The sequence below is a fragment of the Choloepus didactylus genome, chromosome 5 (assembly GCF_015220235.1).
Source record: "Choloepus didactylus isolate mChoDid1 chromosome 5, mChoDid1.pri, whole genome shotgun sequence".
Classification (NCBI taxonomy): domain Eukaryota; kingdom Metazoa; phylum Chordata; class Mammalia; order Pilosa; family Megalonychidae; genus Choloepus; species Choloepus didactylus.
In genome coordinates, this window is record NC_051311.1 from 61,745,122 (window position 1) to 61,766,643 (window position 21,522).

At 40.2% G+C, this 21,522-nt stretch overlaps 1 protein-coding gene and 1 pseudogene across 1 annotated transcript in view; one reads left to right on the forward strand and one right to left on the reverse strand.

The window, feature by feature from the left end:
* Positions 1 to 2,273: 2,273 nt before the first annotated feature.
* Positions 2,274 to 16,783, reverse strand: LOC119535314 (annotated as a pseudogene).
* Positions 16,784 to 16,932: 149 nt separating this feature from the next.
* The window catches only part of CEP41 (centrosomal protein 41), a 60,083-nt gene continuing 55,493 nt past the window's right edge, over positions 16,933 to 21,522 (forward strand). Inside the window, exon 1 of the mRNA XM_037836149.1 lies at positions 16,933 to 17,008. Coding sequence (XP_037692077.1) covers positions 16,976 to 17,008 — 33 coding nt within the window. The 5' untranslated portion in view covers positions 16,933 to 16,975. The remainder of the gene's footprint in view (positions 17,009 to 21,522) is intronic.

A 21,522-nucleotide genomic window follows, 5' to 3' on the forward strand; every position in this document is an offset into this window, starting at 1 on the left:
AATTATCTAATACAAGTTTTAAGCAGGACAATTAACCCTTTACAAACATTTACAATTTAGGTTGTCATTGACTAATGTGGAAAAAGAAAGTATAATGACAGAAAGCCTACACACTCAATTCAAAATTTAATTTTTTCCTTCCTCAAATAACATATACTTAATTGTCATGAGGCGGCTATTCTGTTTTCAGTAACCACATTTAGGGAATACATTCATAGGACTGATTAGATAGTCCAGGCAAAATGGCTACAGAAACAGAACTAGCATCTTCTCAGAAAACTCATTTACATATGAAAATCTATTTAGAAATCTGGAAGCTTACAAAAAGAGTGAATTCTTCAAACGAATGCCTTCTATAACTCAAGCACTCTTCTCTCAGCAAGAGCAAGCTGAAGCTTATCCATTAAAGGTACTTAATGTGAAACCTTTCTTCTAAGCTTACATTTGGACTGCTTAAGAAATTGATGCTTAAGAAACAGTATGGTCTTTCTAGATTTTTACTATCTTAAAATTGGAACTCTATATATTCATTCATCAACTGCCTTCCTTTTCTGTATTATTCTTGGCACTCAATAAGACTGTTTAAGTGAATTATATTTTCATATTCTCAGATTAGAATTTAAGATTATAAAATGTGCATAAACATTTTGTAGGTAGCACATGTGGAGAGATGAGGCTTTCATACCAGAATTTTACATAAGAGGACAAATATTATGAGTCAACCTTCCTTTTAAAGTCAAACGACAAAAAACTCAAGTCCTGGGCACTATTTTAAAATCTAATGAGACATGTAATGGCCATCAGTATTGGCAATCCAAAAATTTTAAATATTGGAGATTTTAGGTGTTTTCTCTATGGGACTATAGGAGGAAAACATGAAAATTTCAGATGTTTCCCATATTACAAAAGTCGATCTACCAATCAAAGTCACTTGCCTACATGCCAGAAAATATTCTGGCATAAATTAGTTCTTTCAGTAGAGGAGGTCACAATAACGTGCATTATTAACACTCTAGACTTCTACTTTTCTAATCATAGAAGAAATATGTTTAACAATTCCACTCTTCCCTAAATCCTTAAACTCAACATTGTCAGCAAAGAGTGTAATCAAATCTGAGATGTTCACCAACAGATAAGCAATAGCACAGCTATGTTGTCAATAATATTGCCTAGATATTCATTCCTATATAATCAAATAGTCAGTGGTCACAGATTTAGCAGCCTGCATCAACTGACATTAAATGCATTCTGTGTACAACAAGTCCGCCTAAACTTCCTGTTAAGTATTTTTTAATATATCCAAGAGAAAACACCTGCTTCAGGTTTCATTAGGGGCCTTGACCTAAAAGGACATAAATTCCATTTTTAACAATGTTGACTAAAACTACTGCTGGGTTTATTGGGGGAAAAGGACAGGAGAAAAAATGTAAATCACAACAAACCTCCTTAGGTCAGTTAAAGGCCATATCTCTAGCTGGGATATTAAAATAACTTAATCACACCAGCCCACACTCTAAAAATTAAGGCCACTAGTAACCAATCAACAATAGGAAAAATAAAACTGCTAACAACCAGCCCACTCATTAGCAAAAAAACAGCTTAACTCAAATACTGAGACTGAAGTATAAACACTACCTAACCAAACTGCCCCATCCATCCTCAACCACCAGCAAGGAAAAGAGGAAAAGATTGCTTTTAAAAACAACATAAGCTTAAGTATTTCTTACAAGGGTAATAATGGTCCAATTCCTGAGACAGTGCTCAAAAAGACTAAAGGTGGAGTGGAGGCAATGTTTAGGGATTAGTATCCCACAAATAGTCTTTAAAAACCCAAAGTACCACAAACATACTAATTTTATGAATTAAAGAATGAGATACTGCTGCTGCTTTTTTTTTTTTTTTTTTAAGGGTCTGCCCTTGAATGCAAAAGCAGGACATTTACAAAAATTATCTACAAAATTTGAAATTATTTGACACCCCAGTTTTTGGGCCATTTGTCATAATCGTGAAACTAAACATACCTATACTTTCTCATTATTTCAATGAAACCACCTCAGGAAAGTCAGAAAACTAAAACAACCCAAACATGATTAATGTTTAATGTCCTTGAAAGTGTTAAAACTTTTACAGGAAAAGGAAGGAAGGATAGAAAAAAAAAAAGAGAAACAAGAATAAGGAGGTGGGGGAGCTTTAAAAGAAATAATGGGGAAAATCAATGGGCCTCTCTTTTATTTGGCAACAAGCAAGTGCAAGAAAGTTCATTTGTAATTTGTTCAGTTGTCTGTTTGTTGCACATCTGCATGCTGGCCAAAAGGGACTTTGAGGTTTTTCTAGAGCACATAAGTATCTGCAGGCTCTATCTTCTTATAATAGTTTTCTTTGTCTCAATAATCTCAAAGCCAAACACTGTAGAAGTCAATTGCCTACTCATTGCTGATCTGCACATGCAGATAGCTGTTGTCAAAAGTGCCATCTTTTCCACAGATGTTTAACACATTTTACTTCCTATTCCTAGCCTTTCATAATGTGCCAGACATCCTAGTGTCATGATTTCAAGTCTCTTCTTATTCTGTGAATGATTTATCCACAGCATACACACCTACTGCAATATCATTGAAAAAGGTAAGTTTTGCTAGCTCACTGATCTCCAGTACACCCTTGTAGAGCTTGTCATTGTAGCTGACTGGAAAGATGACTCGGTTTGATTTCTTCAACTGTGGTGGTGTCACATCTCCCAGCTCTATCCAGCCTTTCACCTCCCCCACCTGCTGAGGCCATCCTTACCACCAATATCAATGTCTTGGTCACAGCTGATGCCCTGAGCTCTCCTCAGCTATGGCCACTCAACCCACAAACCAGTCTCCTCACCTGGGACAGGTAGCTGAGTGGGTAACAGAGGATTCGAGAGTGAATCGAGGCTCTGTGTCTCCCACTACTGCGTTGGTGCCCCAGCTTCTGCACACATGCACGAGGGACGCTGGGCTCCAGCACGCCGCACCACTGCCAGCTAGACCCTCCCGGTCACAGTGACCTCTCACCCCATGCCCTCTACCCACCTGAAGGACCTCCTCTTGTTGTGCCTGTACCAGTGTGCTTTGATTACTGTGGTTTTGTATTAAGTTTTAAGATCTAGAAGTGTGACTTCTCCAACTTAATCTTTCTTTTTCAAGATGACTTTAGCTATCCTGGGGCCCTTGCTCTTCCATGTAAATTTGATGATTGGTTTTTCCATTTCTGGATTAAATCCATAAATTGCTTTGGGTAGGATTGACAGCTTAACAATTTTTAGTCTTCCAATCTGTGAACATGGAATGTCTTTCCATTTATTTAGGTCTTCTTTGATTTCTTTAAACAATGTTTTATAGTTTTCTTTAAGTCCTTTGCATCCTTGGTTAGATTTTTTCCTAGATATTTTTTTCTTGATTTCTTCTTCTGATTCCTAATTGCCTGTATATGGAAACACTACTGATTTTGTGGTGTTGATCTTGTACCCTGACACTTTGCTGAATTCATTTATTAGTTCTCAGGGCTTTGTTGTGGATTTTTCAGGATATTCTGTATAAAGGATCATATCATCTGCAATTTGGGAATTACAACAGCAGATTTCAAGAGGCATACAACAGCAGATTTCAAGAAGCAGAAGAAAATATTCATGAACTTGAGGACAGGACATCTGAAATCCTACACACAAAAGAACAGATAGGGAAAAGAAAGGGAAAATATGAGCAGTGTCTTAGGGAATTGAATGACAACATGAAGTGCAAGAATGGACATGTCATAGGTATCCTAGAAGGAGAAGAGAAGGAAAAGGGGGCAGAAAGAATAATGGAGGAAATAATCACTGAAAATTTCCCATCTTTTATGAAAGATATAAAATTACAGATCCAAGAAGTACAGTATACCCCAAACAGAATAGATCTGAATAGACCTATGCCAGGACACTTATAATCAGATTATCAAATGTCAAAGACAAAGAATTCTGAAAGCAGTAAGAGAAAAGCAATCCATCCCATACAGGGGAAGCTCAATAAGACTATGTGTGGATTTGTCAGTAGAAATCATGGAAGCAAGAAGGCAGTGGTATGATATATTAAGATACTGAAAGAGAAAAACTGCCAACCAAGAATTCTATATCTGGCAAAACTGTCCTTCAAAAATGAGGGAGAGTTTAAAATATTCTTAGACAAACAGACACTGGGAGAGTTTGTGAACAAAATACCTGCTCTACAGAAAATACTAAAGGGAGCACTACCAACAGAGAGGAGAAGACCAAAGAGAGGGGTGTAAATTTCCCTGGCAATGTGGGACATGCCTCATGGAGATGAGCTTGGCCCTGGCATTATGGAATTGAAAAGCCTTGTTGGACCAAAAGGGGGAAGAGAAATGAAACAAATAAAGTTTCAGTGGCTGAAAGATCTTAAATACAGTTGAGAGGTCATTCTGGAGGTTATTCTTATGCATTATATAGATATCCTTTTTTAGTTTTTAGTGTATTGGAATAGCTAGAAGAAAATACCTGAAAATGCTGAACTGCAACCCAATGGCCTTTATTCTTGAAGACAATTGTATAACTATATAATTTACACTGTGTGACCATGTGATTGTGAATACTTTATGGCCCCCACTCCTTTTATACAGTGTATGGACAGATGAATAGAAAAATGAGGACAAAAAGCAAATGAATAATAGGAAGGGATGGGGGATGTTCCAGTTTGCTAATGCTGCTATTATGCAAAATACCAGAAATGGTTTGGTTTTTATAAAGGGAGTTTATTTACAAAGTTACAGTCTTAAGGCCATAAGTGTCCAAGCTAAGGCAGCAACAATAGGGTTCTTTCACAGAAGAATGGCCAATGGTGTCTGGAACACCTCTGGTATCTGGGAAGGCATGTGGCTGGCATCTTCTTCCTTTGCTCCCAGGTTGTGTTTCAAAATGGCTTTCTCCCAGGATGTTTCTCTCTAGGCATCTGGGGGTATTCTCTTAGTTTCTCCCAGGCAAACTCTGGAGTAGCAAAAGTCTACTTTCAATGGCCGTCTTCAAAATGTCTCTCTTGGCTGCAGCAGTGAACTCCTTCTGTCTGTGAACCCTTTTATAGGACACTAGTTGATTTAATTAAGACCCACACTGAATGGGCAGGGCCACACCTCCATAGAAATAATCCAATCAGAGTTATAAGCTACAGTTGTGTGGGTCACATATCCATGGAAACAACTTAATCCAAATATTCCAACCTAATCAACACTAATATGTCTGCCCCTACAAGATTGTATCAAAGAACATGGCATTTTGGGGGACATGATACACCCAAACCGGCACAGAGGGTATGGGATGTTTTTGGTATTCTTTTTTATTTAACTTTTATTCTTATTCTTTTGTGTGTGTGGTAATGAAAATGTTCAAAAACTGATTGTGGTGATGGAAGCACAACTATATAAACGATACTGTGAACAATTGATTGTACACCATGGATGATTGTATGGTATGTGAATATATCTCAATAAAATTGAATTAAAAAAACCTCTTAGAGAATGAGAATTGAAAAACATTTCCATAATTTTATTTTTAAGAAGTATTTATTATAAACTAATAGTAAAAATAATTTGCATTCTTGTAGTTTTCTTTCCTTTTATTGTCTTTGTCTAGTTTTCACACAAGGTTATATTACCCATTAAAATAAAATTAAAACTCTTTCAATCCATTTTTTTACAACATAGTTTTTTCTTCACAATTCCTATGCTGTATCTTTTAATTTTCATTCTAGTAACATATATACAACTAAAATTACTCTTTTAAACACATTCACATATATAATTCAGTGTTGATAATTACCCTCATGATAATGTGCTACCATCACCACCATCCATATCCAAGACTTTACAACTGATATAAACAGAAATTCTGTATCTAATGTTTCTTTTGAGCATTCAGTAATGGCCCATGGAGAAGACCTTGCAAGTAAATTCCCCTTGTGTCTGGGGCTCCCACTTATTCTAAACTGATTCACTAGCCCACACTAAGGCTCTAGTAATTAGCGAAAATTTTAGCTTATTTCTTCTTAAGCATTTCTATGGCAGGTACCTTTCTTTCAGTGCTCTGCCACATGTGAAGCAGTTTGTGTGTCCTTTCTCTCCTCAGTGGGGCTTGTCACTTTTTGAAATTCAGGTTGCTTGCCTTGTGACCTAAGTTCTCTGAAGGATTCAAGAAAACTTACGATTTTGTAAATATTTTCACTTTTTTCTTATCGTTGGGATAAGAGTGATGTTCCCTTTAGTGGAAGCATAACTCCCACCAATTTTTTTTCCCAGCATGGGTATGATCTTAGTTATTAAAAACCATGAAGAACAGGAATTATTTTCACAGAGTGCAGTGGTTGAAAGTTAATGGCCCATAGGTTTCAGATGAGTATCTAGGCTTCTAGATTATAGACAATTGTGAACATCTGACACACTTGCTCCACATTACTGGTCTTTTCTGGGGCATGGGCTTTCTTTTCCATTGCCCATTATGCCCAGAATGATGCAGGCACCTTCCAACACTGATTCCTCCATCACCTTGAGGCAGACCATCCTGAGACCCAAGTCAGCCCCTGAGAGTTTTCTTGGAACTGGAACTGTGCCAGAACATTGTTCTTCTATGCAAATCCCAAGCAACAAGCCAGAAGGTGACACACGAAAAGTCAACTGCTCTGGGCTCCATCATAGGTGGTAAAGGAGGCTTGGATTTCCCTATGAGGACACATCATACATTCCCTGGACCAGAGCTAGGAGTCCCATATGGTTCTCAGAAGTGGCTGCAGAATTGCATGTGAGGAATGGCTTCCCCATCAGATAAACAAGGATGCCAATTTCTTAGGCTTTCCAGAAAACCATATAGCCTATGGAGGTACCCCACCACCACCACCAAATCCTGGAAGTTAGATGTTACTCCCCTGGGAGGAGATGCAGGGATTGTCAAACAGTAAGGGTTGGGCCTTGGGCCATGGGCAAGTGCTTCAACTTTGGCCGAAATCAAGGCACACAGGGTTCAGCCGTCCACTCAGAGAATGGTGTGTTCCTCCCCTGGGCCCATTCCACCATCTTTAGAATGACACCAAATTGTTACCAGAATTGCAAGGACTGTATCATAGGGTGGGGCCTGCAGATCTGTGGGTTCACTGCCTCAGGGTGTAGTTCCATTTCTGGGGGCAAGGGAAAGGACCTCAGTACTAAACTGGATTGGACAGAATTTTTTCCTTAAGGATCTGGAAGTGCATGCAATTCAAAGAATGAGGGCCAGTGAAAGCAAGGAAAGGAGCCAAGGCCCACATGGGAGAAGCAACTCCATGAGACATCTAAGGGGAGGATGCATGACTCTGATTAGGAAACATGACTTGAGGCTTAAGGGTGAGGGAATTGAGAGCTGACTGGGGGCTGTGAGGCAGAACTAGAAAAAGGATTCAGAATGAAAAGGGTTCAGAAAGTTTTAGGCTCAAGAGAAGGTCTGCCTGCCTGCCATGGAAATACCCTTTAGTTCCCAAGGGGAAATTGCCCAAGCACGTGAGCACCTAAAATTCAAAACAACCCTAAGCCAGTCACATTAACTACCTGGGGCTCCCACCAACTCTGCAGACAACTAAAAGATATTTTGAACATGTTCCAGGTTAAAAAGAAGACATCAAACAAATGAAGTTCATAAGAGCACTTCTAAGTTCATGAAAAATAAGATTAATCAGTCGAAGTAGGAACTTTTTAAAGAAAAGAATCAGAACTTCTTCTCTTACAAACAAAGCTTGAACCTCTTAGCAATCATGACTCTGATTGCAAAGATCTTGCTCAAGTGTCTAGAGAGTCTTTTGCTGCCAAGGAATGGGAGAGTAGCAGCACTTCAGAGAGAGAAATTGCACAGAATTTAGCTCCAGTCTAAACCAGCCCAGACAAAGGCCATAGACAGTTTTCAGGCTGAAGTCAACATCAGGGTCCCCCCACCCCCACCCTTAGGAAAAAAATGTTATTTTTAAAGTGTAAAATTAATTCATAGTCATTGAGAAAAGTCTGCAAAATACACAAAAGTATAAAGAATAAAACAAATCCATATCCCACAATCCAGAGATGGTTTACACTCTAATGTTTTTTTCAGTTTTTTTTTTCTATGAATAGATACCTATATTTTTCTCCCTACAAATAAGTATTACATTGTATAAAAAGTTGTTTCCTTTTCTTTTCATTTACTATATCATGAGCAGTTTTTCACTGACTTAATTATTCCTTGAAACATACTTTATAATAGTTCGATAATATTCCCTTTTATGGCTATGCCATAATTTATTTCAATCATTTTTAATTGATGATCAATTATGTTGTTTCAATTTCTCATTATTATAACTCAGATTCCAATAAACATCTGTGGACATAATCTTTAGACATCTCTCTGATCATTTCTTTATGAGGCCATCTTAGAGTAGTAAGATTTGAGGGCTTCTCGGTACTCTTAAGGTATTCCCCAAAATGGCCATGTTTGTTTATATTTATATCAACAATGTATGACCATGCCTGGTTCATGAATCATTAGCCAAAACTGAGCATTACCATTAAAAAAAAGGAATCTAGCTGTTTTGTTTGATAAACAAAGACCAGTAATGTGGAGCAAGTGTGTCAGATGTTCACAATTGTCTATAATCTAGAAGCCTAGATACTCATCTGAAACCTATGGGCCATTAACTTTCAACCACTGCACTCTGTGAAAATAATTCCTGTTCTTCATGGTTTTTAATAACTAAGATCATACCCATGCTGGGAAAAAAAATTGGTGGGAGTTATGCTTCCACTAAAGGGAACATCACTCTTATCCCAACGATAAGATTATTACATTTCTTGCAAGTTTTTTTTCTGTGAATTATCATTTTGTGCTATTTACATATTTTTCATACTGGGGGTAAGCGTTTTGCTTTAATTTTTTTTTTGTTGCTGTTACCATTTTACCTTTTTATTAAAAAAGCATGAAGTTTTATGAGATATCATTTATAAAGTTCAAAGCTTCTTAGTATTTCAATTTGGGCCTAAGTAGAATGATCTGGGAAAAACATCTTAGGTTAATACCATTTGAAAATACAAAGCAAAGATTCAGGGCGAAAAAAAGATCTTCTGTGTTTAACTTCTGAGAGGGTGCGGTCGCAGCTAGGAGCGGGCACCCACAGAACCCTCTGCGCTCAGCGTTGCTAGAGGGGTGCCCGCGGCAGCTCTTCCCGGAGGCGAGGGTGAGGCGGGTGACTTGGCCGAGTCCCCGGCGGAGGCGTGCAAGGTGTGGAGGGCGGCGAGAGAGAGACGCGAGACACTCTCTTTTCAGGGGGGTAGAACAGAAGGCCTTTATTCAGGGGTGAGCACAAGTTATATAGGGTGGCATAGAGGGCGGGGTAGGCGTTAGGGGTGTGGGGCCCTTACATGGCAATGCTGAGGGGATGAAGGCTAGGATTGGTTCTGAGAGGGCGCGGAGGTCGTTTGAAAAGGGCGGGAGTTGCTCTGGCAACGGGGAGTGTGCGGGTAAGATAAGGGGGGGCGGTTTTCTCTGGCAAGCTTCCTCTAACGGTTGTATTTTGGGTGGGGGAGATGGGGCCTGTAGCCGGCTCCACTTTCTCAGGCCCGGGGGGCTGTGGAGGATATTACTGCCCATGCCCACTACCCTCTCCAGGGGCTGGCCAGATTCCCTGGGGGGGGGGCTGTGGAGGGCGCTACTGCCCATGCCCATCGCCTCCCCCAGGGGCTGACCAGGTTCCCTGGCCCCGGCCCGCCAAGTTGGAACTCAGCACCAGCAACCCACAAGAGGGGAGTCAAGAAAATAACATCTTCTAAAAATTATATTGAAAGCTAAGCCATTATGTGTTTCACATCATTCTGTTATTCTGAACCTTCTGCAAAGTAACTTCTACTGACTCTATTCCACTGATGTGGGTCTCTTGGAATTTACCAATTACTTCTTCACAGGAACCAAACATACCCACCTGGTGCTTTCTTGTCTCTGTACCTTTTCTTTGGGTGTTTTCCCTTCCCAACCCCTCCTCTTAGCAAAATCCTACTCATCATTCAAGGTTCAGCTCAAATATTACTTTTACTGTGGAAAATTTCCAGGGCCCCAAGTCAGAAATCAGTCATTCTGCACTGGATTCTTCCTGTCCTTATACTGTGCTATGGTGCATGTCCTTGCATAATCCAAACAAGAGGCATCAGTGGTAAAATAGCAGGTCTGGGGGAGGAGTGTTTAGTAGCCATACCTCAAAGAGCTTGATTCTGTGCAAATGGGTAGATCAGATTTCAGATCCATTTCTAAGGAGAGAGTCACAGATCTTGCTAAGGATGTTTTTATTTTTTATTACTTTTTTAAAATTCATTTTTATTGAGATATATTCACATACCATGCAGTCATACAAAACAAAGCATACATTCAATTGTTTACAGTACCATTATATAGTTGTGGATTCATCACCAAAATTAATTGTTGACATTTTCATTACCACACACACAAAAACAATAAGAACAAAAACCAAAGTGAAAAAGAACCACCAAAGTAAAAAAGAACACTGGGTGCCTTCCTTCCCCCCCCTCCCATTTTTCTACTCCTCCATCCATAAACTGGACAAAGGGGAGTGTGGTCCATATGGCTTTACCAAACACATTGTCACCCCTCATATACTACATTTTTATACAATCATCTACAAGATTCATTGGGTCTGGGTTGTCATTCGATAGTTTCAGGTATTTACTGCTAGCTATTCCAATTCATTAGAACCTAAAAAGGGTTGTCTATATTGTGCGTAAAAGTGCCCACCAGAGTGACCTTGGCTCCTTTTGGAATCTCTCTGCCACTGAAGCTTATTTCATTTCCTTTCACATCCCCCTTTTGGCCAAGAAGATGTTCTCCATCCCACGATGCCGGGTCTATGCTCCTCCCTGAGGGTCATATTCCACGTTGCCAGGGAGATTCACTCCCCTGAGTGTCAGATCCCACATAGAAGGGGTGGGGGGGGCAGTGATTTCACCTGCCAAGTTGGCTTAGCTAGAGAGAGAGGGTCACATCTGAGCAACAAAGAGCATTCAGGAGGAAGCTCTTAGGCACAATTATAGGCAGGCCTAGCCTCTCCTTTGTAGCAACAGTCTTCCCAAGGGCAAGTCCCGTGGTAGAGGGCTCAGCCCATCAAACCATCAGTCCCCTATGTCTGTGAGCACATCTGTAACCATCGAGGTGGGGAAGCCCAATACCCCTGCATTCTCCACCAGCTCCTCAAGGGAGCTCTGTGTATTTTTTTCTTTTTTTTTTTAATTAACTCTTTTTTTAAAAAAATTAACTATATCAAAAAAAATTTTTTTAAAAGATATACAATAAAAAACATTTCAAACAAACCATAACAAAGGAGTAAGAAAAAGACAACTAACCTAAAATAACTGCTTTACTTCCAACATGTTCCTACTCTACCCTAAGAAAATAACCTAATATAGCAACATTTCTGTGAACTTGTTCCTACCATACCCATCAGAAATTAACAAACCATACTCATTCCTGGGCATTCCCAGAACGTTAAATTTGCCCACGATAGCTTATCTGTTCTTATTGGGTTATCATTCCCCCTCATTAATTGCTCTCTATAGCTAGTTCCCCTACATTCTACATTATAAACCACTTATTTTAGGAGTGTGTTGTTTAACCTCCAGGTGTTTGTGAATTTTCTAAGTCTCTGATGGTTATTGACTTCTAATTGCATTCCATTGTGGTCAGAGAATGTGCTCTGAATAATTTCAATTTTCTTAAATTTATTGAGGCTTGTTTTATGTCCCAGCATATGGTCTATTCTGGAGAAAGTTCCATGATCACTAGGGAAGAATGTGTACCCTGGTGATTTGGGATGTAATGTTCTACATATGTCTGTTAAATCAAATTCATTTATCAGATTGTTTAGGTTTTCAGTTTCCTTATTGGTCTTCTGTCTGGTTAATCTATCTACAGGAGAGAGTGATGTGTTGAAGTCTCCCACAGTTATTGTGGAAACATCCATTGCTTCCTTTAGTTTTGCCAGTGTTTGTCTCATATATTTTGTGGCACCATGATTGGGTGCATAAACATTTATGGTTGTTATTTCTTCTTGTTCAATTGCCCCTTTTATTAGTATGTAGTGGCCTTCTTTGTCTCCCATAACATCCTTGCATTTAAAGTCTATTTTATTTGAGATTAATATTGCTACTCCCGCTTTCTTTTGGCTGTAGCTTGCGTGAAATATTTTTTCCCATTCTTTCACTTTCAATTTCTTTGTGTCCCTGTGTCTAAGATGAGTCTCTTGCATGCAACATATTGATGGTTTATAGTTTTTGATCCATTCTGCCAATCTATATCTTTTAATCGGGGAGTTTAATCCATTTACATACAACGTTATTACTGTGAAGGCATTTCTTGAATCAGCCATCCTATCCTTTGGTTTATGTTTCTCAGATATATTTTTTCCATCTCTCTCTTATTGTCCTTTAATGAACCAATATGTAATCTTTTTAGTACTGAACCTTTCTCTCTCTCTCTCCTTTCTTTGTTTCTCTGTTGGTAGGGCTCCCTTTAGTATCTGAAGTAGGGCAGGTCTTTTATTAGCAAAATCTCTCAGCATTTGTCTGTGAAAAATTTAATCGCTCCCCAAATTTAAAGGAGAGCTTTGCTGGATAAAGTATTCTTGGTTGGAAATTTTTCTCTCTCAGAATTTTAAATATGTCATGCTACTGCCTTCTCACCTCCATGGTGGCCGCTGAGTAGTCACTACCTAGTCTTATGTTGTTTCCTTTGTATGTGGTGAATTGCTTTTCTCTTGCTGCTTTCAGAACTTGCTCCTTCTCTTCAGTATTTGACAGTCTGATCAGAATATGTCTTGGAGTGGGTTTATATGGATTTATTCTATTTGGAGTTCACTGGGCATTTATGCTTTGTGTATTTATATTGTGTAGAAGGTTGGGGAAGTTTTCCCCAACAATTTCTTTGAATACTCTTTCTAGACCTTTACCTTTCTCTTCCCCTCTGGGACACCAATGAGTCTTACATTTGGATGTTTTATTTTATCTATCATATCCCTGAGATCCATTTTGATTTTTTCAATTTTTTCCCCATTCTTTCTTTTGTTCTTTCATTTTCTGTTCTGTGGTCCTTGAGGTCACTGATTCATTGCTCAGCTTCCTCTAGTCTTGTACTATGAGTATCCAGAATCTTTTTAATTTGGTCAACAGTTTCTTTTATTTCCATAAGATCATCCATTTTTTTATTTACTCTTGCAATTTCTTCTTTATGCTCTTCTAGGGCCTTCTTCATGTCCTTTATATCCTGTGCCATGCTCTCATTGCTTGTCTTTAGTTCTTTGATTAATTGCTCCAAGCACTGTGTCTCCTCTGATCTTTTGATTTGGGTGTTTGGGTTTGGATTATCCATATCGTCTGTTTTTTTCATATGCTTTAAAATTTTCTATTGTTTTTGGCCTCTTGGCATTTGCTTTACTTGATACGGTGCTTTTAGGATATGCAGTTTTATTCAAAGACTAATCTCTGATTTGTCAGATCTACAGCTTGGTGGTGTATACTTTCTCTAACTAACCCGCAGATGGCATCGGTGAGTCACCTATTCCCCTCAAATCAGTTCTCCCCAGCTTTGTCTATGTGGTGTGTGGGGATCTGATTCTTGTGTGGTTCAATTGGTGCATCAAGTTTGGGTGTGGTATTGGTGCTGTCCACCCTGAATGTGGGGCATGTGTCTGAGCGGTTAGGGAGGGAGGGCAGCTTTAATAATCAAACCTCCCAGGTGTTCCTGGAGATTTAAGGCTACTGCAAGAGTCTAAACCTTCATTTCAGTCTCGCCACAGATTGTCTCTGTCACTGACCTACAAGTCCTTGGTATTGGTTTATGGTTCCTGGGATTTCCTAGTGGGTCCCTCTTCCAAGCCGTGCCCTTCTAGGGCCTCTGCTGAGGGAAGGTTGTGCTATGTCACAAGTGCGTGCCATCCCTCAAGGGAAGTTCTGGGCCGCCAGGCCGGGTAGGTGCGTTCCCAGCCTGCTGTAAGGATGGCTGTATGGGGCATGTTAATTTCCCTCTTTCTGCACAGCTCTGCCTTCCCAGCTCTGGGACAATTAGCTGTGGGTGCGCAAAAGGCTATTGTCCACACCCGATATTGTGGCATGTGCACATGTTGCTGGAAACACTTCCTGTCACACTGGGTTTTTTGGTGTGGCTCTGGGCTGTGGCACCGGCGCCAGGCAGAAGCGTTCCCAGCCTGCCGGGAAGATGGCTGCAAGGGGCGTGGTTATTTTCCCCTTTTGGCTAGCCTCTTCCTTCCTCCTTCTGAGACAATTAGCAGCAGGTGTGCGAAATGCTATCTTCCATGCCAGATATCAAGGCGTTCGCACAGCCCATTCCTGCCGCGCGTCACTGTGCGGTTCTCACTCCCATATCTGCAGCTGCTTTTGGGTTTTTTAAAAAAGAACTAGTCCGCCTCCAAATGCTAACCCATGGTTTCCCCACACCGCAGTGTGGCTGCCAGATATTCAGCAGGCTTACTCACTCGTTTCAGAACACAGACTCCCGGTTTCACCAAGTGCACAGTCCCTGTGGATTTAGCAGAGCTTGTCCAGCTGGTGCATCGCTGGAACTGGTGTTCTGGGTCACTTTCTGGCTTTTATCTGGTATTTTTCATGGAGGTGTTTTTTTGCCCTGTCTCTCCTAGCTGCCATCTTAGGTTCTCCTCTGCTTTAATTTTGATGCAGTATTGGTATAATAGGACCCAAAAGAATCCTAAAGAGGAACTTATAATGTTAAAAGCCTTTTGGTTTATAGCTTTAAGCTTTCCAAGCTACCCAAGGATTCATTTGAAGGAAAATGTGAAGGGAAGGGCTAGTTCTCTAGAGTAGAGTGTTTCAAAGTGTGGACTCCCTGCATTAGAATCGAGGGGAAGGGCATGTATTTAAACAACAAATTCCTAAACCCCTTCCTCAGAAACAAGGAATTGGCATTTCTGACAGCTGGATCCAAGAATCCACATTTCTAATAATCTCTCTAGAGGCTTCATATGCAGCTCGAATTTGACAACCACAATGACTACTGAGGAAAACAAGCCTGATATTCCCTATGCTCTAGAACACAAGGGAGACATCCAGACAAAGAAATGAGCCAAGATATTGAAGAACAGAAACTGAATGAGACCTTAGGTACTTACTGTTCTCTTGTCTTCTTGACTCCCGTTGTTCTTTAACTTGATTAATGCATTATTGCCCATATTCCTTTTAATGGATATGCTTAATCTCCCAAGTTAGAAAAATTATAGCCATCCTCCTATAACTTGCTTCTGTATGCAAAATATGTATTAACTGCTTCTTTATACAAAATATGTATTAGCTGCTACACATAATATAATGTATATAACTGTTAATTTTATCTATAAAATTTCCTTAAATCTCTCCTTTCCTCTCTATTCCCACCACCTCATAGTTCATCCCCTTATCTCCCTCTCTTCTTTCATTTCTCCCATTTATTCTCCTGCTACTCTCTATCTTCACCCCCTCCCCAAGCTACACCAAGATGGCATACTTTCCAAATAATAATGTCTCTGGAAGCTTCTGCTTGCTCTGCAAATGTTTCTAGATAAATATCCTCTTCACTACTCCTATTCCAATTTTTTGCAGCCCCTAAATTCTTTCTAGCAGAAGGGTGAGAAACTGGCAGTTTTAGAGGGATTAAAGGACTGGAGACCACTAAAGAAGTTGACAAAGATCTGTAGGCATAACAGAATGAATGAAGTGCAAGAAACAGCTGTACCCAGAATTCAAGATCCTGGAGGTCAAACAGCTCTGGATGACATTATTCAAAGTGTGGCCCTGGGTGGGATGCTGAAGTGTCTGAGAGGTCAAGGACATGTAAGACTAGGTTGTGGAATGGGTCTCCTGCACAGACCCCGAGGTAACTCAGATGTATGCTATTATTCACAAGTAGAAAGCCAGCCAGTATGAACGGCTCAGTGTAACCTTTCTTCATTCCAGGTAAAACAATGTAGAGCAAAGGACAAAGGTTACTGTTTTGTTCCTCCCAAGAAGAAGGAAATGATTTTGATGGATTTGGTGGGACATTTAGGAGCCAAGTCAAACTGTGTGTGTAATTGTTTTGTAAAGGTGCTAGGACATAATTTTCAGATCTGGAATAAGAACAGGTGGTGGCTGGTGGCACAAGTCACAGTGGTTTCCATGACAACGGGATTGGGTCTTAGTCATCCTTCCATCCTCCACAAAACCTACTGCAGCTTTTCTTATAAGGTGCTTATTAAGTATTTGTTAAATGAATGATGACACAAAGAATGGTATGTGTGCGTTACAATTAAAGTTGCTGTTTTTTAGCTAGCCTAAAAGCTTTTCAAGCAACAATTACTTTATTTACACATATTTTGTATAATTTGCATATTAACTTAGCCTGAAAATAATAAGCTACATACTCCCATTTCTGCTGAATAAACCTGTCGGGTATCCTATTCTCTATGGTAGAAGAAGTAGCCCACATGTTTGGTTAAAACGGCCTTAATGGGAGGGGGTGGAAGTACTGGGATGCATGTGAGCCTCTGTTAGCTAGAAACCTTGTTGTCTGCTCTCGAGCCTCTCCCCGCCCCCTTCTTGAGCTCTGCGCAGTCTCTCACGCGCAGGCGCCAGCCTCCCCTCCTCCCGGCGCCTCTCTTCCCGCGCAGAGGCTGGAGCCGCGGCGGGGCGGGGGCCACAGAGGGCTGGGTAGCTGGCGTTCCCCGTTGCCCTTGGTAACCATTGAGTTGAGTCTCGCTATCCCTCGACCCTGGAATCACATAGTAAACAGGGTCTCCATTGGCCTGCCGGAGAAGCCAGACCAATCGGAGAAGAGGTTATAGGGAGGCGGGTGAGAGAGGTTGTAGGGGTAGGCAGATAGGGTTAGAGACAGCCGGTGAGGGTAGAACCCCGAGCGTGGTCGGTTGGAGAAAATATGTCTGTCCGGAGGCACATTGGGAATCCTGAGGTGAGGGTCAGGTCCGGACCGGAGAGCCGGAGGGGGCGGACGGACCGGAAAAGGCTCCACGTGGGCAGGGAAGAGCAGCCAGCGACTTCCGCCTCCGGGAAGGCGGGAAGTGGCCGGAGTGAGGAGCGGTCTAGAGGGGAGGGATGGAGGCCGGGCGGACCTGTGAGAGGGGCTGCCAAGTTAATTCTTCTGCTGTGAGAATCGTTTATTCGCGAATGTTTATTGTTCGCCAGTATTTGGGGCTGCGAGGAGCGAAGTACATAAAGACATTGTCCCTTCCCTCAAAGAGCTTACAGTCCATGAATGGCTGTAAAGACAAAGGAAGTTCAGAACACTAATGGAAATGAAGGGAAGCCATCAGTTCTGATTGTGGGATGTAGGAAAAAAACAGACCAAGACTTTTAAAAATTGGGCAACATGTGATATTAGTTTTACCCTTTTTTTTCTTCATTTATTTCACCCCTCTGCCCTGCTGCATTTGTGGAAATTTGATTTCAACAAATATTTATTGAATTCCCATCATGCCTTAGGGGCTGGAAATACAAAGAGAATAAGACAAGGCCTCTCCCCGTTAATTAGTTCAGTCTAATGACAGAGACTTGTAAACAGAATTTGAGTATCATGTGGTTAGGGAGCAAGATAATAGAGTACAGAGGAAAGATGGAGCTCAAATGAGGGGGTAAGAGAAGGCTCCTAGGGATCACCTGAAATGGCATGGCTATTAGTCGGATGAAGAAGCATCCCGGGTAGAGAGAACAGTGGGAGGAAGTGTGAAACATTGAGGGAGTGCTGAAATCTAAACAGTGCCTTTCAGTGCCTACAGAGGCAGGAGTAAAGATTTGAAGGGCGTTCTGTGCTGTGCTAATGTTCTATAGTTCTTGTACTGAACAGGAGTTGCAAATTGTTACATCCATGGTGGATTCCTGGAGTGCTCTGTTGAGAACGCGTGTAAGGCTGAGTCTAAGCTCTGCAGGAGAGTGTCGTGATGAATCAGTAATGTCTGCCTTGGGGCGTGGGGAAGCGTGCACGGTAACAGTTTGACTGCCGCATAACTATCTTGCCTGCTGGTCAGAATTGGAGATTCTTTTGAAGAGTTTTTAGTAAGGGAGACTCATGGTCAGATTTGCATTTTAGGTGGAAGGCTCTAGCCATACGGTGAAGGATGCTTTTAAGGAAGCCAGAACAGGAGACAGGAAGATTGGTGCTTATTATGATACGGACCTAAACTAAGGTCGTGGAAGTAGGCACAACATTGAGGAAAAATAAATATTTGGGGAGTAAAATCATCAAGACTTGATGATTAGATTTTGAGAGACGAGAACATGATGGATGATTTAGGTTTCCGGCTTGGCCTAGTCACTGTTTCTGGAGCCATTCATGAAATCAAGAATATGGGAGAAAGAGAAGGAAGAATAGTTTTAGGGGGGAAAGGAGCAGGGAAGCCCTGTGTGATTATACATTTGTGCTCTAGAAAGAGATGCTTAGCTTACTCTGGATGGAGTACAACTTTCTAACTTCTTGAGAAAAGAGTGCAGAGGAAATAAATGTTTTTTATTTATGTCTAAAATGTTAGACATGTCTAAAAATGTTTTATTCTACCTTCATTTATTTGCTTGACAGTTTAGCTGAGTATAGAATTCTTGGTTGGAAATCATCCACGTATTGAAAACACTACTTCATGGTCTGCTAGCATCCAGTGTTGCTGTGGAAAACTTCAAAACCATTCTGTTCCTTTGCACATGACTTGAGTTTTCCTCTCTGGAAGCTTGTAGAATCTTCTCTGTGTTCTTGGTGTTATGACATTTCACAAAGATATGCCTCACTATGGGTCTGTTTTCATTCCTTTTGCTGGGCACTTGGTGGGCACCAGAAACTCATGTCTTTGCATTCTGGAAAATTTTCTTGAATTATTTTGTTGTTATTTTCTCCCTTTCATTTTCTCCATCCTCTGTTGCTTGAACTTGTTATTTTGATGTTGTGCCTATATGATCAACCCTCTAATTTTCTTTTATCTCCAATTTTCAACATCTTTGTCTTTTTTTTCTACCTTCTGGGAGATTTCTTCAACTTTATCTTCCATTCCTTCTATTGAATTTTTAATTTCTGCCATCATGTTTTAATTTTTAGGTGATTTATTATGTATTTTGATGTCCTTTTCAAAAACTTAATATTTTGAGATGATAATAGATTCACAGAAAGTTGCAAAAATAGTACAGAGATTCCATGTGCTCTTTACCCAGTTTCTACCAATGATTATATCTTATATAACTATAGTACAATATCAAAGCCAGAACACTATCATTTATATGATGTGTGTGTATAGTTGTAGGCCATTTTATCACACGTGTAGATTTGTATAACCACCATGGCAACCAAGATGCAGAACTAATACATCACCACAAACGTCTTTGTCACACTACCCATTTCTAGTTACATCACTTCCCTCCCCCTCATCAACCCTAACCTTGGAAACCACTAATATTTTCTTCATCACTATAATTTTATCATTTTAAGAATGAGTAAATGGAATCATACAGTATGTGACCCTTTGAGATTGGCCTTTCTCATTCAACATTAGACCCTTGAGATGCATCCAAGTTGTTACGTGTATCAGTAATTCATTCCTTTTTATTGCTGATTTGTATTCTTTGGAATGGATGTAGGGCAGTTTGTTTAACCATTCAACTATTAAAGGACATTTTAGTTGTTTCCGGTTTGGACAGTTATAAAGGTATGAACATTTGTGTACAAGTCTTTGGGTGTACATAAATTTTCATTTCTCTTGGAAACATGCCCAAAAGTGCAAGTACTGGGTTGTATGGTGAGTGTATGTTTAGTGTTTTTAGTTAGACACTGTCAAACTATTTCCATAGTGGCTGTAACGTTTTACATTCCTACCAGCAGTGTATGAGAGATCCAGTTTTCCCACATGCTTGGCAGCATTTGGTATTGTCAATAATTTTTATTTTAGCTATTCTAATAGGTGTGTAGTGACATCTCATTGTGGTCTTCATTTGCAGTTCCCTAATGGATAGAAAGCTTGCACGTCTTTTATTGTACTTTTTTGCCATCCCTTAGCCTCTTCGGTAAAATTTCTCCTCATGTCTTTTACCTGTTTTCTACTTGAATTATTTGGTTTTTATTATAGTTGAGTTTTGATAGCTTGTTATATATTTCAGATATGAGTCTTCTCTGTCACAAAAGTAGTTTGCAAACATTTTCTCCAGTCTGTAACTTGTCTTTTCATCTTCTTAATAAAATCTTTTGTAGAGCAAAAGTGTTTTAATTAAAACAAAAATTTTTTGACAGTTTTGTTGAGATATAATTCACATACCATAAATGCACCCATTTAAAGTATACATACCATTCTGTGGATTTTAGTATATTCAGAGTTGTACAACCATTACTACAGTCAATTTTAGAATATTTTAAAGCACTGTACCCTTTAGCTATCTGCCCCTCACTCTGCCTGTCTACCCCCTGGCAGCCAATACTCTACTTTCTGTCTTTATAGATTTGCCCATTCTGTACATTTCATATAAATGGAATCATGCAATATATGGACTTTTGCCACTTTCTTCTTTTACTTAGCATAATGTTTTCAAGGTTTTTCCCTAGTCAAATCTCAGCACTAGTATGCATCATTCACTTAATAACTCCTATTATCGGTAATGATATCCTGGCCCTCTACTATGACTGGTGACCTTTCATTCCAGAAACCCCTTCCAGGAAATAAATATCTGCCCAGGTTGGGGAGCGGCAATCACTCAGTGGCACAGAGAGGAGAATGGGTTTGGAGACGCAACTACAGAAGTCACACAGTCTTCAACCAGTTCTGATTTCAGCTACTTCCTTCACCACCTCCCCCTCCCCTCTGCTTCCACCCCTCCTCCCCCACTCTGTACCCCCCACTTCTGGTGGCACCTGGGGCTGTCAATTCTAAGCCTTTTTAGATGTCCTCTGTAATTATTCTATTAACTTGTTTGTTTTCTGGCATTCATACAATAACATAAAGTTGGACCTTGACTGCATTGTCCCACTGCCTGATAGTCGTTCCATAAACACTTGTTGAATGAGTAAATGAGGATGTCAGAAGCTCAGAGGAGAAGTCAAGGCTAGAGTTCACTATTTGGAAGACAGAAGCATGTAAGTAGAGATAAACCTAAGTGCCTGGCCCACAGAGAATTTATGGACTGAGAAGACAGAATCCTGGGGAACACAGCATTTAAGTATATGATGTACAAATGATCTATATGTCATTGGAGAATCAGGGGAGAGAGAAGCCAAGGGAATCTATTCCCTGAAGCCAAGGGAATAGAAATTGAAAAAGATGGGGATATAAAACAGTGTCAAATGGTACAAAGTATGATCAACTAAGCTAAGGACTGAAAAGTTTCCGTTTTATTTGGCAGTTAGGGATCTCTGGTATTATTAGCTGCCACAGGAACTGCAGTAGAATGGTGGAGACAGTAGCCATATTGCAATAGAATGAGGAGTAAGGTGCAGATACCCAG